The following is an 18,866-nucleotide window of genomic DNA, read 5'->3' on the forward strand; positions in this document are numbered from 1 at the left end:
CCACTACTTTTGAGCATATTCGAAATTCTCCAAATGGGGAAGTTGAGTATTTCTTCTTTTCTCCCCATCCTCCAAGGTAACTGTACACGTACTTCTTTATTCACTGCCCAAATCACTCAGGGATATATTGAGGTATCACACTAACCTGGACAAACCAACAAATCAGTGTGGGTTTTAATCCATATTACTGGTGGCCATAGGAAGAGAAGAAAAGGAAGCCAGAAGAAACAGAAGGCAGGAAGAAGCCAGAAGTCAGTGGAAACTGAAAGAGCAGACACAAGCAGAGAGAGATCACCATGTGATGTGAGGCAGAGATGTAAGCCAAGGAATGCCAAAGATTGGGGCAAGCTAGAAACAGAATGGTACAGCATAGCCTCGTTAAGGCCTGGAAACTGTGAGACAATAAAGTCATTGGGATATCGTTTCAGTTCTCATCTACAACTCAGGATGCCCAGGAAGATGGGGAGTAGTTTTAGGCTTTCTGCTCTCTCCAAAAGGAAGAAATGAAGATTGAGAAACTCCATGTGTCCACCACAGTGGAGTTATGGTGGGAGATAATGGTTGGTGATGAAGGATTATTCTTGCCATTTTTAGTATACATTGTCCACTAATGTACTTCATTTGAATGTTATTGTAGGTCAAGTACCTAGAAATTGCAAATCCAGTATTTTTTTTTTTCAGTGGACCATGGGTCCTCTGATATCCTATTCTTTATAAATTTAAATAGCTCACTGAGCATCTCAGCATACACAGGTGTCTGTTCTGAGTGCTGGGGATGTTAGCACTTACCAAGATGTCCTTAAGATGACCTTCATCTGGGGGTCACAGACTCAGTAGAGACACAGTGGAATAGAGCAGGGAACTAAATACAATACTTTTGAAATACCCAGAAAATGCACCTGACCTGGGTGCTTTTAAAAGGGGGACTTTTTTTTGTCACATAGTTATATATTCATCATCATGATAATTTCTTAGAACATTTGCATCAATTCAGAAAAAGAAATAAAAAGAAAACAGAAAAAATTCATACATACCATACCCCTTACCTCTCATTGATCACCAGCATTTCAGTCAACTAAATTTATTTTAACATTTGTTCCCCCTATTTATTTTCAATCCACATGTTTTACTTGTCTGTTGATAAGGTGGATGTATGGAGCATCAGACACAAGGGTTCACAATCACACAGTCACATTGCAAAAGCTGTATCATTATACAGTCATCTTCAAGAAACATGACTACTGGAGCACAGCTCTACATTTTCAGGCAGTTCGCTCCAGCCTCTCCATTACGTCTTAACTAACAAGGTGATATCTATTTAATGCATATGAATAACCTCCAGGATAACCTCTTGACTCTGTCTGGAATCTCTCAGCCATTGACACTTTATTTTCACTCTTCCCCCTTTTGGTTGAGAAGATTTTCTCAATCCCTTGATGCCGAGTCCCAGCTCATTCTGGGATTTCTGTCCCATGTTGCCAGGAAGGTCCACACCCCTGGGAGTCATGTCCCACATAGAGAGGGGTAGAGCTGTGAGTTTGCTTGTCCTGTTGGCTGAGAGAGAGGCCACATCTGAGCAACAGAAAAAGTTTTCTTGGGGGTGGCTCTTAGGCCTAATTTTAAGTAGGCTTAGCTTATCCTTTGCAGGGTTAAATTTCATATGAACAAACCCCAAGATTGGGGGCTCAGCCTATTGCTTTGGTTGTCCCCACTACTTGTGAGAATATCAAGAATTCTCCACTTGGGGAAGTTGAATTCTCCCTAAAAGGGGGACTTTTAAATTAACACTATGTTGTTTTAAGAAATGAGCATTAAACTAGTTTGAGTACCCCAATTGCTTATACTTATTATAATTAAGAGTTAAGAGAATTGTTGTCATATTTTCGATAAGAGGACATAACAGCATAAATGGGATATTCCTCAGAGAGATGGGGAGAATACTTAAGAGGAAACCCCCCTGGCCATCCTCTTGGTCACTGATGTGGGGCACAACTCTAATGGTTCCTACCAGTCCTTGTTTATCATCTTCCAGGGACCATGTTCCTTCCGTAAAGAGCCAAGTAGGCATCTGTGGTAGAAGTGAAAGTTCTAGGACTTGGGTCCAGTTGTTCTTCATTCTTTCTCCTGTCCTCTCTGTTTTGTTCATCCAATATGTAGATAAGGGCCTCCTCACTTGTGTTCCTTGTGTCCAATAAACAAGATTTTAAGGCATTAAAGAAGTCTTTTCTTTTTTTCCAGAATCTATTTTTGTGAGTAGCCAGTTATGGTTGTCCTTATTTTTGAAGGACACAGAAGGAAAAAAAAAAAAAAAGATCATAGCTTATGTCAACATTGCTTATGCGTTAGAGAGCAGATACAAATTGTTATTTTTTCAGTAGTTATTTAGAAACTACTAAGTTCCTGGAAGCAATAAATATACATAGACTTTTGTAAGGTTACACCAACATTTCACTAGGTTTTAATTTTATTCAGTCTTTAAGTTTAATTCAGATATCTTTCCCCTATGTCTTGGCTGTAGATCAGGATTTTATTTGGCCTTTGGCTCACAGGCTTTTCATTTCAGTTACTGTGATAACTTATGTTGGACAGCAAAAGAGATTTTACTCTTTCAAGCCATCAGTAGTTTATCTTGTAGAAGGAAGAGAAACTTAACATTTGGAGCTCTTTCTTTGTGCCAGGTGCTATGCTAATTACTCATAAAATCATTTTGCCTTTATTTTTTAGTTTTTATTTTGCAATACTTTAAAATTTAAAGGATAGTGTGCAGGTTTGAAATGATGTATGTATCCTGAAAAAGCCACATTTTAATCCTATCCCTATTTTGTAAAGATGGCTGCTGCTTCTAATCACTATTCAACATTGTTATGTTTCAAACTGTAATTAGATTTTTCTCCCTGGAGATGTGATGTAATCAAGAGTGGTTGTTAAATTGAATTAGATGATGACATGTCTCCACCCATTTGGGTGGGTCTTGATTGGTTTATTGGAGTTCTATAAGAGAGGAAACGTTTTGGAGAAGGAGATTCAGAGAGAGCAGAGCAGAATGGCATAGCCATGAGAAGCAGAGTCCACCAGGCCTCCCTGGTGGACTCTGCTTCTCATGGCTATGTCATTTTAGCATTTTGCTACATTTGCTGTATCATTCTATCCATCAGTCTTTCTACCTGTCCATATCAATCCATTTTCTGTACACTCGAATGTAGATTGTAATCATCAGTGTGAGGACATGCATTTCCTTTTCTCTTGGATTGAGTTTGAATGGCTGGATCATATGCTTCGAGTATTTTTTAACTTTTAAGAAACCGCCAAACTGTTTGCCAAAGTAATTGTACCATTTTATATTTCCGTTAGGAGTGTAGGGAAGTTCCAGTTTCTTCACTCACATCTTCACCAACACTATTTTAATTTTAGCCATTCTAATGGGTATGTCACAGCCATTGTAAATTTTATTTTTTTATTCCCTGGATAAATCTACTTAAGTTTTGTTGCAGTTAAGTTACATGGAAACAGTTTGATCCTTTTCGCTGTTGTATTTATGATTTGTTAAGAGAGTGAAGCAGTGTGCTTCAGTCCTAAGTTTAGGACTTAGTGTTCTCCATTACCGTGGCAATGAGCCTTTCTGTATTCTATAGCAAATACTCTGTGGCTTCAGCGTTACCTTCCAGTGTTGTCGCTGGGAACAGATACCATTCGTGGCCGTGTTTGAGCACTGGACGCTCGTCCCTCTTAGTTTTTTCAGTGATTCTTTTCCTGGCGTCTGGTAATTTCCTCACATCATGTGCTGACCTGCACTCTGCTGAATATTTGAGGGTTCCCTTGGCAGATTTCCATGGTTCTCTTTATTCAGCTCTCTCCTCTGTGGTACTCTCTCTTCTGAATTCTGGTTTGTTTTGTTTCCCTGGTCTTTTTGTTCACTTTTGTTTCCTCAGCTTAGGAAGTCTACTTGTCTGTACCTCAGTTTCCCCTCTGTGCTGTTGCCTGGAAACTCCCTTTAGGTAGTAAGCAGTGATACTTACTGTGATACTCACTATGAGCCAGTGATAGGGCTCACCTCATTCATTTCCCGTCTGCCACGGATCACTGTTGGTAATGGCCTGATGTTTAGTGTTGTTTTGTTTTTATTTTTCTTTCACATTTTTCTGGGTTTTGTTGTTTCAGACAAGAGGGTAGATCTAGTCATGTACTCCGTTTGGCTGGAAGCAGACATCCAGTTAATTCAGGTGAGCAAGAATGCTCACCCACCATGCCAGAGGACCTGGGTTCGATTCCCGGTGCCTGGCCATTTAAAAAAAAAAAAAAATTGTGATATAAAATGCAAACAGTGGGGCGAGTGAAGTGTGCAGCTTAATAAATTCTCGCAGATGTTTGTACTCAGATCAAGATAGAGGCCTTCCAGTGTCCCTGTGTTTTCCCTTGTGTCCCTTTCTGGTCATTACCGCCCTCGTCTCTCCCCGGGTGATAACTTATAACTTACCGTCTATTCCTCTTGCCCGCTCTTCAGCTTCACATCTATGGGATTCATCTGTGTTGTTGAAGTTTATCAGTTTTTTTTTTTTTTTTTAATGGCCCAGTGTAATTCATTCTCCTGTTGATAGACATTTGAGTTGTTTCCAATTTGGTTGCCGTAACTAAAGCGCTATGAACATTAAAACTTGAGTTCTCGCATCTCTTGGATAAATACCTAGTAGTGAAATTGTTGGTTGGTGAGGTGGGTATATGTTTGGTTTATTAGATATTGCTTACCTGTTTTCCATAGTGGTTGAACCAATTTCACTTCCTCTGACAATGTATGAGAATTCCAGCTGGACACTGTTCTTTTTTTTTTTTTTTTACATGTACAATCAGTAATTCTTAATAACATCACATAGTTGCATATTCATCATTTCTTAGTACATTTGCATCGATTTAGAAAAAGAAATAAAAAGACAACAGAATAAGAATTAAAACAATAATAGAAAGAAAAAAAACAAAACAAAAACAAAAAACCTATACCTCACATGCAGCTTCATTCAGTGTTTTAACATAATTGCATTACAATTGGGTAGTATTGTGCTGTCCATTTCTGAGTTTTTATATCCAGTCCCGTTGTACAGTCTGTATCCCTTCAGCTCCAATTATCCCTTCTCTTTTTTTTTTTTTAATTAACGGAAAAAAAGAAATTAACCCAACATTTAGAGATCATACCATTCTACATATGCAATCATTAATTCTTAACATCATCACATAGATGCATGATCATCATTTCTTAGTACATATGCATTGGTTTAGAAGAACTAGCAACATAACCGAAAAAGATATAGAATGTTAATATAGAGAAAAAAATAAAAGTAATAATAGTAAAATCAAAACAAAACAAAACAAAAACCTATAGCTCAGATGCAGCTTCATTCAGTGTTTTAACATGATTACTTTACAATTAGGTATTATTGTGCTGTCCATTTTTGAGTTTTTGTATCTAGTCCTGTTACACTGTCTGTATCTCTTCAACTCCAATTGGCCATTATCTTACCCTGTTTCTACCTCCTGCTGGACTCTGTTATCAAGGACATATTCCAAATTTATTCTCGAATGTCTGTTCACATCAGTGGGACCATACAGTATTTGTCCTTTAGTTTTTGGCTAGACTCACTCAGCATAATGTTCTCTAGGTCCATCCATGTTATTACATGCTTCATAAGTTTATCCTGTCTTAAAGCTGCATAGTATTCCATCGTATGTATATACCACAGTTTGTTTAGCCACTCTTCTGTTGATGGAGATTTCGGCTGTTTCCATCTCTTTGCAATTGTAAATAACGCTGCTATAAACATTGGTGTGCAAATGTCCGTTTGTGTCTTTGCCCTTAAGTCCTTTGAGTAGATACCTAGCAATGGTATTGCTGGGTCGTATGGCAATTCTATATTCAACTTTTTGAGGAACCGCCAAACTGCCTTCCACAGTGGTTGCACCCTTTGACATTCCCACCAACAGTGGATAAGTGTGCCTCTTTCTCCGCATCCTCTCCAGCACTTGTCATTTTCTGTTTTGTTGATAATGGCCATTCTGGTGGGTGTGAGATGATATCTCATTGTGGTTTTGATTTGCATTTCTCTAATGGCCAGGGACATTGAGCATCTCTTCATGTGCCTTTTGGCCATTTGTATTTCCTCTTCTGATAGGTGTCTGTTCAAGTCTTTTTCCCATTTTGTAATTGGGTTGGCTGTCTTTTTGTTGTTGAGTTGAACAATCTCATTATAAATTCTGGATACTAGACCTTTATCTGATATATCATTTCCAAATATTGTCTCCCATTGTGTAGGCTGTCTTTCTACTTTCTTGATGAAGTTCTTTGATGCACAAAAGTGTTTAATTTTGAGGAGTTCCCATTTATTTATTTCCTTCTTCAGTGTTCTTGCTTTAGGTTTAAGGTCCATAAAACCGCCTCCAGTTGTAAGATCCATAAGATATCTCCCAACATTTTCCTCTAACTGTTTTATGGTCTTAGACCTAATGTTTAGATCTTTGATCCATTTTGAGTTAACTTTTGTATAGGGTGTGAGAGATGGGTCTTCTTTCATTCTTTTGCATATGGATACCCAGTTCTCTAAGCACCATTTATTGAAGAGACTGTTCTGTCCCAGGTGAGTTGGCTTGACTGCCTTATCAAAGATCAAATGTCCATAGATGAGAGGGTCTATATCTGAGCACTCTATTCGATTCCATTGGTCGATATATCTATCTTTATGCCAATACCATGCTGTTTAGACCACTGTGGCTTCATAATATGCCTTAAAGTCCAGCATCGCTAGACCTCCAGCTTCGTTTTTTTCCCTCAAGATGTTTTTAGCAATTCGGGGCACCCTGCCCTTCCAGATAAATTTGCTTATTGGTTTTTCTATTTCTGAAAAATAAGTTGTAGGGATTTTGATTGGTATTGCATTGAATCTGTAAATCAATTTAGGTAGGATTGACATCTTAACTATATTTAGTCTTCCAATCCATGAACACGGTATGCCCTTCCATCTATTTAGGTCTTCTGTGATTTCTTTTAGCAGTTTTTTGTAGTTTTCTTTATATAGGTTTTTTGTCTCTTTAGTTAAATTTATTCCTAGGTATTTTATTCTTTTAGTTGCAATTGTAAATGGGATTCGTTTCTTGATTTCCCCCTCCGCTTGTTCATTGCTGGTGTATAGAAAAGCTACAGATTTTTGAATGTTGATCTTCTAGCCTGCTACTTTGCTGTACTCATTTATTAGCTCTAGTAGTTTTGTTGTGGATTTTTCCGGGTTTTCGACGTATAGTATCATATCGTCTGCAAACAGTGATAGTTTTACTTCTTCCTTTCCAATTTTGATGCCTTGTATTTCTTTTTCTTGTCTAATTGCTCTGGCTAGAACCTCCAACACGATGTTGAATAATAGTGGTGATAGTGGACATCCTTGTCTTGTTCCTGATCTTAGGGGGAAAGTTTTCAATTTTTCCCCATTGAGGATGATATTAGCTGTGGGTTTTTCATATATTCCCTCTATCATTTTAAGGAAGTTCCCTTGTATTCCTATCTTTTGAAGTGTTTTCAACAGGAAAGGATGTTGAATCTTGTCAAATGCCTTCTCTGCATCAGTTGAGATGATCATGTGATTTTTCTGCTTTGATGTTGATATGGTGTATTACATTAATTGATTTTCTTATGTTGAACCATCCTTGCATACCTTGGATGAATCCTACTTGGTCATGATGTATAATACTTTTAATGTGTTGTTGGATACGATTTGCTAGAATTTTATTGAGGATTTTTGCATCTATATTCATTAGAGAGATTGGTCTGTAGTTTTCTTTTTTTGTAATATCATTGCCTGGTTTTGGTATGAGGGTGATGTTGGCTTCATAGAATGAATTAGGTAGTTTTCCCTCCACTTCGATTTTTTTGAAGAGTTTGAGGAGAGTTGGTACTAATTCTTTCTGGAATGTTTGATAGAATTCAGATGTGAAGCCATCTGGTCCTGGACTCTTCTTTTTAGGAAGCTTTTGAATGACTAATTCAATTTCTTTACTTGTGACTGGTTTGTTGAGGTCATCTATGTCTTCTTGAGTCAAAGTTGGTTGTTCATATCTTTCCAGGAACCCGTCCATTTCATCTAAATTGTTGTATTTATTAGCGTAAAGTTGTTCATAGTATCCTGTTATTACCTCCTTTATTTCTGTGAGGTCAGTAGTTATGTCTCCTCTTCCATTTCTGATCTTATTTATTTGCATCCTCTCTCTTCTTTTTATCAGTCTTGCTAAGGACCCATCAATCTTATTGATTTTCTCATAGAACCAACTTCTGGTCTTATTGATTTTCTCTACTCTTTTCATGTTTTCAATGTCATTTATTTCTGCTCTAATCTTTGTTATTTCTTTCCTTTTGCTTTCTTTGGAATTAGTTTGCTGTTCTTTCTCCAGTTCTTCCAAGTGGACAGTTAATTCCTGCATTTTTGCCTTTTCTTTTTTTCTGATATAGGCATTTAGGGCAATAAATTTCCCTCTTAGCACTGCCCTTGCTGCATCCCATAAGTTTTGATATGTTGTGTTTTCATTTTCATTCGCCTCGAGGTATTTACTAATTTTTCTTGCAATTTCTTCTTTGACCCACTCGTTGTTTAAGAGTGTGTTCTTGAGCCTCCAGGTATTTGTGTATTTTCTGGCACTCCCCCTATTATTGATTTCCAACTTCATTCCTTTATGATCTGAGAAAGTGTTGTGTATGATTTCAATCTTTTTAAATTTGTTAAGACTTGCTTTGTGACCCAGCATATGGTCTATCTTTGAGAATGATCCATGAGCACTTGAGAAAAAGTTGTATCCTGCTGTTGTGGGATGTAATGTCCTATAAATGTCTGTTAAGTCTAGCTCATTTATAGTAATATTCAGATTCTCTATTTCTTTATTGATCCTCTGTCTAGATGTTCTGTCCATTGATAAGAGTGGTGAATTGAAGTCTCCAGCTATTATGGTATATGTGTCTATTTCCCTTTTCAGTGTTTGCAGTGTATTCCGCACGTATTTTGGGGCATTCAGGTTCGGTGCGTAAATATTTATGATTGTTATGTCTTCTTGTTTAATTGTTCCTTTTATTAGTATATAGTGTCCTTCTTTTTCTCTTTTAACTGCTTTACATTTGAAGTCTAATTTGTTGGATATTGGTATAGCCACTCCTGCTCTTTTCTGGTTGTTATTTGCATGAAATATCTTTTCCCAACCTTTCACTTTCAACCTATGTTTATCTTTGGGTTAAGATGTGTTTCCTGTAGACAGCATATAGAAGGATCCTGTTTTTAAATCCATTCTGCCATTCTATGTCTTTTGATTCAGAATTCAGTCCATTGACATTTAGTGTTATTACTGTTTGGATAATATTTTACTCTACCATTTTGCCTTTTGTATTATATATATCATATCTGATTTTCCTTCTTTCTACACTCTTCTCCATACCTCTCTCTTCTGTCTTTTCATATCTGACTCTAGTGCTCCCTTTAGTATTTCTTGCAGAGCTGGTCTCTTGGTCACAAATTCTCTCAGTGACTTTTTGTCTGAGAATGTTTTAATTTCTCCCTCATTTTTGAAGGACAATTTTGCTGGATATAGGAGTCTTGGTTGGCAGTTTTTCTCTTTTAGTAATTTAAATATATCATCCCACTGTCTTCTAGCCTCCATGGTTTCTGCTGAGAAATCTACACATAGTCTTATTGGGTTTCCCTTGTATGTGATGGATTGTTTTTCTCTTGCTGCTTTCAAGATCCTCTCTTTCTCTTTGACCTCTGACATTCTAACTAGTAAGTGTCTTGGAGAACGCCTATTTGGGTCTAATCTCTTTGGGGTGCGCTGCACTTCTTGGATCTGTAATTTTAGGTCTTTCATAAGAGTTGGGAAATTTTCAGTGATTATTTCTTCCATTAGTTTTTCTCCTCCTTTTCCCTTCTCTTCTCCTTCTGGGACACCCACAACACATATATTTGTGGGGTTTATATTGTCCTTGAGTTCCCTGATACCCTGTTCAAATTTTTCCATTCTTTTCCGGATAGATTCTGTTTCTTTTTGGAATTCAGATGTTCCATCCTCCAAATCACTAATTCTAACTTCTGTCTCTTTAAATCTATCATTGTAGGTATCCATTGTTTTTTCCATCTTTTCTACTTTATCCTTCACTTCCATAAGCTCTGTGATTTGTTTTTCCAGTTTTTCTATTTCTTCCTTTTGTTCATCCCATGTTTTCTTCATGTCCTCCCTCAATTTATCGATTTCGTTTTTGAAGAGGTTTTCCATTTCTGTTCCTATATTCAGCATTAGTTGTTTCAGCTCCTGTATCTTATTTGAACTATTGGTTTGTTCCTTTGACTGGGGCATATTTTCAATTTTCTGAGCTTGATCCGTTATCTTCTGCTGGCGTCTCGGCATTTAGTCAGATTTCCCTGGGTGTTGGACCCAGCAGGTTGAAAGATTTTTCTGTGAAATCTCTGGGTTCTGTTTTTCTCATCCTGCCCAGTAGGTGGCGCTCGTGGCACACGTTTGTCTACGGGTTCCTCCAGTAAAAGGTGCTGTGGGTCCTTTAAATTTCGAAAACTCTTGCCGTGGGGGAGGTTTGCCAGCCGAAGTGGCTTGGAAGAGGGCCAGCCGGCCCGGGGGTCCGAACGCAGGGAGGGTCGCCAGCTGCCGCAGCCCTGGAGAGCGCCCGACCGAATTTCCCAGTCGGTCTGGGGCGCCAAGCGTGGCGGGAGGGCGCCAGCTGCTGCACCCCGGGAGAGTGCACCGTTCCCCGCCAGACCGGGGAGTCACATGTTTGGAAGGGACCCCCCCCGGTCACTGTTCTCCGCGGCCTGGGGATTTCCGACCCAACTCTCCCAGTTTGTCCGGGGGGCCTCGCGTGGTGGGGGCGCCAGCTCCCGTGGCCCAAGCGGACCGCCTGCCCAATTCTGCCAGCTGGCCTGGGAAGGAGGAAGGGAGGGACTCCGGCCGCTTGCTATCCCGCCCGGGAAAGCCCGCCCCCCTCAGCGATCTCACCGGAGCTGGTTCTCCCAGACAGTCAGCCGTTCCAGGATGGGGTACGCTGTCACTTTGATCTCCGTCGTGGCTCCGGGAGCTGCTCTGTATCGTCTCCACTCCCCCAGTAGCTGTTCTGGAGGAGGAAAGGTGAGGGTGGCAAGGCTGTCGAGGCCGGTGGCGGAGGAGCCGGTGAAGGCGGAAGAGGGCACGGTGGTGGTTGGAGGGCCGCCGGAGCAGGAGGAGAAAGGGAAGGATAAGATGGCGGATAAAGCGCCGCCGGACTGAACACATTTTTTAATCACCTGTTTTTCTTTAAACATCTCTCACATACAAGTTGAAGTGTAAAATATAGACCATATCATCCTTTACCCTGAATTCTGATTTACCTTAGTTATCCAAATCAGCTTTGTTCATATCTCTAGTCAAAGTCTGAGCACTTTTTCAACTTTTTATTAACAGTTGCTGTATGGGGTACTGCTGGCTTTCATAGCTTCAGAGCTCTAACTCTGAGTCTCAGGTGTAACACAAATACTCCAAGTTCCAGGGAACAGTCAGATTTACACAAATGGCTCAGCATCCCAGACAGTTTGAGTCACTGATTCTAACTTGCTGCAGAAACTAGCTGGTTGCTGAGGCGGTCTGGGTTCTTCAGCCAGTGTGGTAGTTTTCTCTGACCGCTGCCGCCTGGACCTTGTTTGTGCTGTCGTTCTCAACTTGTGTCTGTAAGAGTCTCACTGGCCATTCTTGGCCTTGGCTTCTTTCTTATCCTGTGGTTTAAACTTTGAAATGTGTAGGAGCTTGCTGAAGCACTTATTATATGGCACAGATAGCTAAAGCCATGTAAGTATATCAGTATTTATATTGCTCCATGAAACTTCAATCAATACCTTTGTACAGTTTCCTTCTGCTCTCTTCCCTTCCCCCACTGCCTTATTGTTAATAAATTATGTATACTGAAATTTTTCCAGCTGTAAAGGAAATAGAATAAATAATTTGGCATCAGTCTCTTTTATCACTACATTGTACCAGATTTCTGTTTTTAAGAAAGTTTAATAATATAGCAAATTTGATATTTCACCAATCTTGGTAAAGTGGTTTTTATGAAAATTATAACATAAGTATAGTTCTGTGTACATGCTTTTTGATGATAGTTTTTTTTTTTTTTTAAGTGTTTTCATTTTCTACCATTTTTTGCCACTGTGTTTGTTTTTAGGATGGTGGTGGCATGGAAATCGAACATTCATTTTGGTTTAGAAGCCGGTGTAAATTTGTTATAAATACGTAAATGAAATTTAAGTAGTAAACTTTAAAAATTGTTTTGTTACTTATCTTCATAAGGAAAGATGCTATTGCAGTGATTACTTATCTTCATAAGGAAAGATGCTATTGCAGTGATTTCAATCTGTGGTTAGGTAGGACTTTGATACTTAGTCATTTTCACCTTATATCAAGGGATTGTCCAAGAAAAGGAGATTTGCTGTTAACGTTTTCTGTAGCACTTGTTACTATTTTATCTTTGTAGAGCGTATGTTAGAATTCAGTTAGCTGTGTGATACAGGACAACAATTTGTCAAATCCTAATTAGGTAGTTTTCTATGTACTGTTTGTTGGTGCTAATTGTATCAGTGCAACAATAGCTTCATTGATCTCTACTGGTGAAATGCTATTAGATGTACAAGGAAGTGATACTTTTAGTGCTGCATTTCACTTGGAGTAGTTCATTACAAAGAACATTTAAATAATTTATAATTGCTTTATTCTTTCTTTCACTCTAGGTGAATCTTTTTTTCTAAATCAGCCTTTTAGCTTCATTTTTAGTTCAAAGTTTTAAAAATTTGAAAGTTGACAAGATCTGACACTTAGACTACTCATTACTCTAATGCAGTTCCAAAGAACTGCTGCCGCTAGGGAATTCTAAATTGATAACATTCTTTTTGTAGTCTTAGGTCTTAAAATAAGAATTTAGAAGAATTTTGAGGATCAGAAATGGGTTGTTGTGGGTGTGTGGCACAGGCGCATGCATGTGGTACCAGTTGGTGTCTGAAAATTAAAGGCCTTTGGGTTGACCTGAGGCTGATCTAGCTGTCCGGAGTTTAACCTCAGGCTCTCTTCTTGGGTGGAGAGCCAACCCTTTCCACCAGGCTCTATAGCAAGCAGTCTCACTCTCACTTTGAGTTCTCAGTGCGCCTGTTATTCTCATAGCCACACAATCTGGTCAGATGAGGTTTTTGAGGGTCTGTGAACCCTAGGAGTATTATATAAAAATATTTTTTATCTAAAATTAATTGAAATCATATCTGTAGATGACATTTGTTTTTTTTTCCTTTATAGAGATTAAGTACAGTAGTATATTAAAAAAAGCTCATATAAGGTCCCTTCCTTCCAGCTTTAAGCTTCCCAAAGGCAGAACTTGTTTTTCTTCCTTGTAATAGTTTTGTTTATGGCTTATCCCCAGCACCTAGAATAGTGCCTGATTTGGTGCCTAATAAATATTGATCAAATGAATGAAACAATGTCTTTATGTTCTCTACCTGGATAGGTGATTTGTTTACTGTAAATTCTAGGTTGAGTATCATTTTTCATCTTTTCTTTTTGCATGGGCAGGCACAGGGAATCGAACCTGGGTCTCTGACATGGCAGTTGAGAACTCTGCTTGCTGAGCCACCATGGCTTGCCCTCATTTTTCATCTTTGTTGGCATTGTTCTACCATCTTAGCATATAACATTGCTATTGATAAGTGATTCATTCTGATTTTAGTTTCTTTGTATGTGACCTGTTTTTCCTTTCTGTAAATTTTATGTTCTATCTATCTGTTATGCCTTTTTTTTTTTAATTAGGAATGCTGGTAATTCAATCTGGAGTCCCATCTTGCTCAGTAAGGAGAAATTTTTTTGAATTACCCATTTCATAGGTTCCCCCAGACTACACACCCCACCCCACCCATGGAATATAGAAAGATTTTTTATCTCTATTGTTTCTTTCTGGAACTTTTATTTTATTAGTGCCGTATTAAACTTCATGGATTGTATTTTAATTCTTTTATTATTTGGTTTTCAGTTATTTCTTTAACTTTTGTTTAATTTCTGGGAGATTTCCTTAGCATTACCAACCAGTCCTTTAGCTTTTCATTTGTGTTATATTTGAAAGATCTCCTTCTTGTTTTGTACTTGTTCCCTATTTTTATATAATATCCTGTGATTAAGTTACTCTTTTGTATATAGGCTTTCGGTGCCCACTCATTTTTAGCCTGTCACCTCTTTCTTCTGTCTGTAGTATTGGCACCTTCAAATGCTAAGTCATTAGAGTTTTTGTGGCTTGCTTCTACATGGTTCCCCCCCATAGAGGCATATGGATTCTCATGCTTTCTTTGCCAAATGTTTAATTTTTTTTTTTTTAAATATCTGCTTCCCTTCTTCTAAAAAAACTTTTTTTGTTTGAAAACCTTGCTTCCATTACTGTTTCATTTTTGACTGTCATGGAAATGTTAATACATTTCAATTGCCATTTTGCTGTGATTTTTTTGGGAAAGAGGAGATGAATGCATGTGATCAGTCTGCCAGTTTTAAACTGGAGTTCTTATTCTTCCTTTGAGACTCTGGGTAACATAGTTGATTTGATCTGTCTTAATATCTAAATAGATAATATGCTTTGTAATAATGAAATCTTTGACTTTCATTTTGTGTAGAAGAAATTGAAGAAGAATCAGAAACTACAACTGAGGTCGATTTGACTGATAAGCAGAAACATCAGTTGAAACACAGGGAACTCTTTCTATCACGCCAGTATGAATCTCTGCCTGCAACACATATCAGGTAAAAACGTTTTTGAAGTTAATCTAAAATACTCGATAATATTGTGCCAGTTAAGAAAACACACACACAACTGACTCTTCTTAGAAGGTTTTTCCAGATTGTCCCTAGGATCTTGCTCAAATTAGTTTATTAAAGGCCTTATACTGGAATTTTATCTTGGAAATTTATAGTGCATCTTAGCTTATTCAAGTCCTGTAAAAGTTTTGCAGTAAAGGACCTATTCTGCCTTTGTTTTAATCCTGATTTTCCCGCCGTACTTCAGTATCTGTTAGCTCTCTGCACGGTGGTATCAAGCAGACACCACTTTGGGAAATGCTTGTCTTCTCCAGAGTCCCAGAAAATTGTAGTGTCATTAGAATCCAAGAGTGTGAGAACGCAAGATCTAGTTCTCTGGCAGTTATCTCTTGTCCTTAGAGAATATTTGGCCTTTTATTTTCTTTGGTTGTGGTTTTGGAGTTGTGGAGGAATGGTGGTGGTCTCTTATGACCTACTTGTGCTGATGGAACCTAAGCATAAAAACAGTTGAGCTGGTGTTCAGAGCAGCCTTAGTAGATTCATCTTGGGATTCTGTTCAGAAACTTTGAACAGGCTGATTCTGAACCCTGGGCTCAGGAAGGCTAAGGAGGAGCTGGCGTGTACTCCTCTGTCCAGGAAGTATGGGGCACGTTTCAGGTGGAAGGAACAGGCGAGCATAGGTGTGTCCAGGGTGATGGGGGTGTGAGGGAATGCAGTATTTCGGTCTCTTCAGGTTAAAGAAATTTATTTATTTGATTCTGCTCTCTACTGGTCACTGTTGTCATGAAGACCTTTTGTATCCTGAAATAAAATGTATAAAGTGTTTATTTCAAGAATTGTCCCTTCTTCTCTAACCCCCAATGTTGATAATGAACCTAAGTCTGCCTGTTTAGGTTCCAACGGGATTGTTGCCCTCCTGCATCTCTGATTAGATCCTTGTGCTAATCAGGAATTTTGTGTAAGACTTCTGTTTGTGACGTGGGTACACAGGTCGTCCAGGCAGGACGTGTGATGAAGGTATTGGAATTCCTTTTTCTCCAAATCTTCTCAGGTCATAACTTGACACTGCCTCTCTCCCCCACGTAGTTAACATCATACCATTATTTTATTTTAACAGAAGCATCTTCTATGTAGAAACATCTTTTAAAAGAACCCTTAATTATTTAGCTTTTCTTTTTCTTAGGGGGCAGTATGTTTAGATTGCCAGAGATAGTATACTCTGTGTGACTAAGTCCTTTGCTGCTAACCAGTCAGGTCATGTAGGACCAGTCCTTTACCCGTGAGTAGGGGTATTTCAAAGAAAAATAGGGAATAAGAGTAATAACTTTTGCTGAAAGAGATTGAACATGAAAACATTTTATTTTGAGATTTTCTGAAAGATATATGTAACTAATAAATGCTAAACAGCCATATGCATACTGTTATTACCTGGAAGATGCTAGAATATAAAGACACATTTATGCTCAAGAAATTATGTGGCCAGTTCTAAGTATCTTGCCAGAATAAGAATCTGACAAATGGTTTTAAAATGTGTATGAAACTAGCAAGTATATTTATAATTTATCCTCTTGATATCTTGGAATCTGTTTACAAGTAATGTTGGTTTCCTTTAACAGATTGCTTGGAGTGGAAAAATGAGTGATGTTTTTCATTTATCATAAAGACTGAGAGAGTATATTAAAATATAATTATCAAGGCACCCATTTGTTGAATGTAGAAATTATATAACATGCATGGTCTTCCAGTCAGTCTTGCACAGCTTTCCTACATATATACCAGGTGAGGGACTTTACTAAGTGGTTGGTAAAGTCAGTGCTTGAGGTCCCCATCTTTTACGAGTGTACAGGGTAGGTAATTGCTTGAATTATGAGGAAGAGCTATAGACTTGTAGGACTTGTTATTTGCATTTTTGAAGTTAAGAGAGAGTAATGAGGAGCCATATGTTCTCATCACTAGCTTTCATTTTCAAACAGCTGAGTGAGGTTAGGAGCAGAGTCTCTGGCCAAGACATGGAGCTGTGCAGACCAGCCCACATGCTGACACAGAACAAGTGCACATTGCAGTGGTCTTGACATTCTGTGAATGTTGAAGTCATGCCCTATCTATTTCTGCTATAACAGGAGAAAATTACTGAAGCCCCATTGTTCTTTGGCAGCACAGAAGGGTAATTTGGTGAATACTGGCTTTTTATTCTCAGGGACATTATCAAGTGCCCAGAATTTCCTTGGTGCTATATGGAACTTAGGAGAAAACCTGACTGAGGCATTCTTAAAGTGTTTTGTAGTCTTTGAGCTATGATCCTCACTGGATGCTGTAGCCTTCTCAGAAGGTAGAGGGGCAACTCATTGTTCCTTCTGATGCCCCAGGAAGAGTGAGAGCAGGAACTCGACTGTTATTGATACTTAGTGATGCCCCTCTTAGCTGTGAGATAGATAAGCTTTGAACAGTAAAAATCTATCCCCTCCATTTTTCTGGGGCAGCATGCTTCATGTATAGTGACCTAGGCCATTTAATAATAGATCACGTGCACCAAACATTATAATGTGCTGTAAAACTATTATACCAGTGGCAAGTCTTGTATATAGCCCAGATTATGTACATCCCATTCATATTGAACCTGATTTTAAAAATTTCTCACATTATTGAACTTTAATGCCAGGTACTTTTCCAATTGCTTAATGTGTCTTATTTAATCCTCACAACAGCTCAGTAAAGTAGATTCTATTATCCCTATTTTATAGATGAGGAGACTGAAGCACAAAACGACCAAATAAGTCTCACAGTTCATAAGAGGGAAATTTCAGGAACTGAATCCAGAATGCCTGGCTTCAGATATGCAATATTACACTGTGTGTATGATTGTAAGTATGGTAAAAAGCATCAGAGTTGGAGAGAAGACTGACCTGCTCAGTAAATATTGTTAAGTAGGCGGGCTCTTGATTTTCTGTTTATTCACATAATGCTTTTCATTTAGATGTTCAGGGCAGATAGGCAGAAATAAATCTTAGTTACGTGTTTGTGTGTGTGTGTGTGTATATATATATATATATAGCTATACTAGAAAATAATGTTAAAATGCTAGCTATATAGTAGGAGCTGGGAAATAACCTACTTGATTGAATGATTGCTGTCTATGTTTATGGTTATGCATTATAGCATCCAATATCAGTTTTTCTACATCTGCAATGCACAAGGCCTGGCTTGCTAAAAACTTCTAATTACAGCATGCTTACTTGTAACAATTACTGCCTCTTTCCAGCCTCTGGTGCAGCCAGTCAGTTGTATTTAAAAAGAGCCAGTGTTTTCTTTCTTTCCAACCATGGCCTCTTGGAAGCCTTTGAAGTTCTGCTTCAGCATGACTTTAAAACATTTCCTTCCATACTTGCTGATTATTGGCCTCTCCTTGTCCTCAGCAAGGGCTTTTGGACAGAAATGTTCTTCAAGTCTTGGAGACACATAACAAGTGTCTTGTTAAGAGGTGTGAGTTGTAGTAGAAAAAACATTTTTTTCATGCCGCTGGACCCCTGCCCTCAGAACATCACTGTTGAGAATACTGTCTCCCTCCTTGTTTAACCTTGACTATAATCTTTAAAAAAGGCCAGAGAAGCTATTCCTGAACCTGACTTTGATGTCAGTATTAACATAGGTCTTAAAGCTGTTACTGGACAAAGGCTGTGGAATCTTTTCCTCATCATGCTCAATAACCAATCCCTGGGACACCTGGGTTTCAAAGAGAGAAAGAGTCTATTACTCTGCGCGTAGTAGGAGAACAGACAGCTTAGCGGCCCAGAATCTGTCTCCCTGAACTGCAGTAATTCAGGTAGTTTTATTAGAGAAAAAGATGAGCAGGGTTTAGGATAATGAGCACAGTGGTCTCGGATGATATAATTAGAGGTGATCTAATATTTGATCACGCACAGATAGATTACATGCTTAGAGAGCATATGTAAGAAAATGGTAGAATGAGGTAGAAGTGACTTGTAGGTTAAAGTCTAAGCTATTGTGCATGTCAGATGGGCCCACTTTGAATTAGATCCAGT

General features: G+C 38.4%; 1 protein-coding gene across 6 annotated transcripts in view; it reads left to right on the plus strand.

The window, feature by feature from the left end:
* The window catches only part of MTA3 (metastasis associated 1 family member 3), a 218,975-nt gene that overhangs the window by 61,733 nt on the left and 138,376 nt on the right, over positions 1-18,866 (plus strand). For all 6 annotated transcript variants that reach the window (XM_077134094.1, XM_077134089.1, XM_077134090.1 and 3 more), the window contains one exon: positions 14,685-14,811. In XM_077134094.1, the coding sequence (XP_076990209.1) occupies positions 14,685-14,811 (127 nt within the window). The remainder of the gene's footprint in view (positions 1-14,684; positions 14,812-18,866) is intronic.

This window comes from Tamandua tetradactyla, chromosome 17 (genome assembly GCF_023851605.1).
Source record: "Tamandua tetradactyla isolate mTamTet1 chromosome 17, mTamTet1.pri, whole genome shotgun sequence".
NCBI lineage: Eukaryota > Metazoa > Chordata > Mammalia > Pilosa > Myrmecophagidae > Tamandua > Tamandua tetradactyla.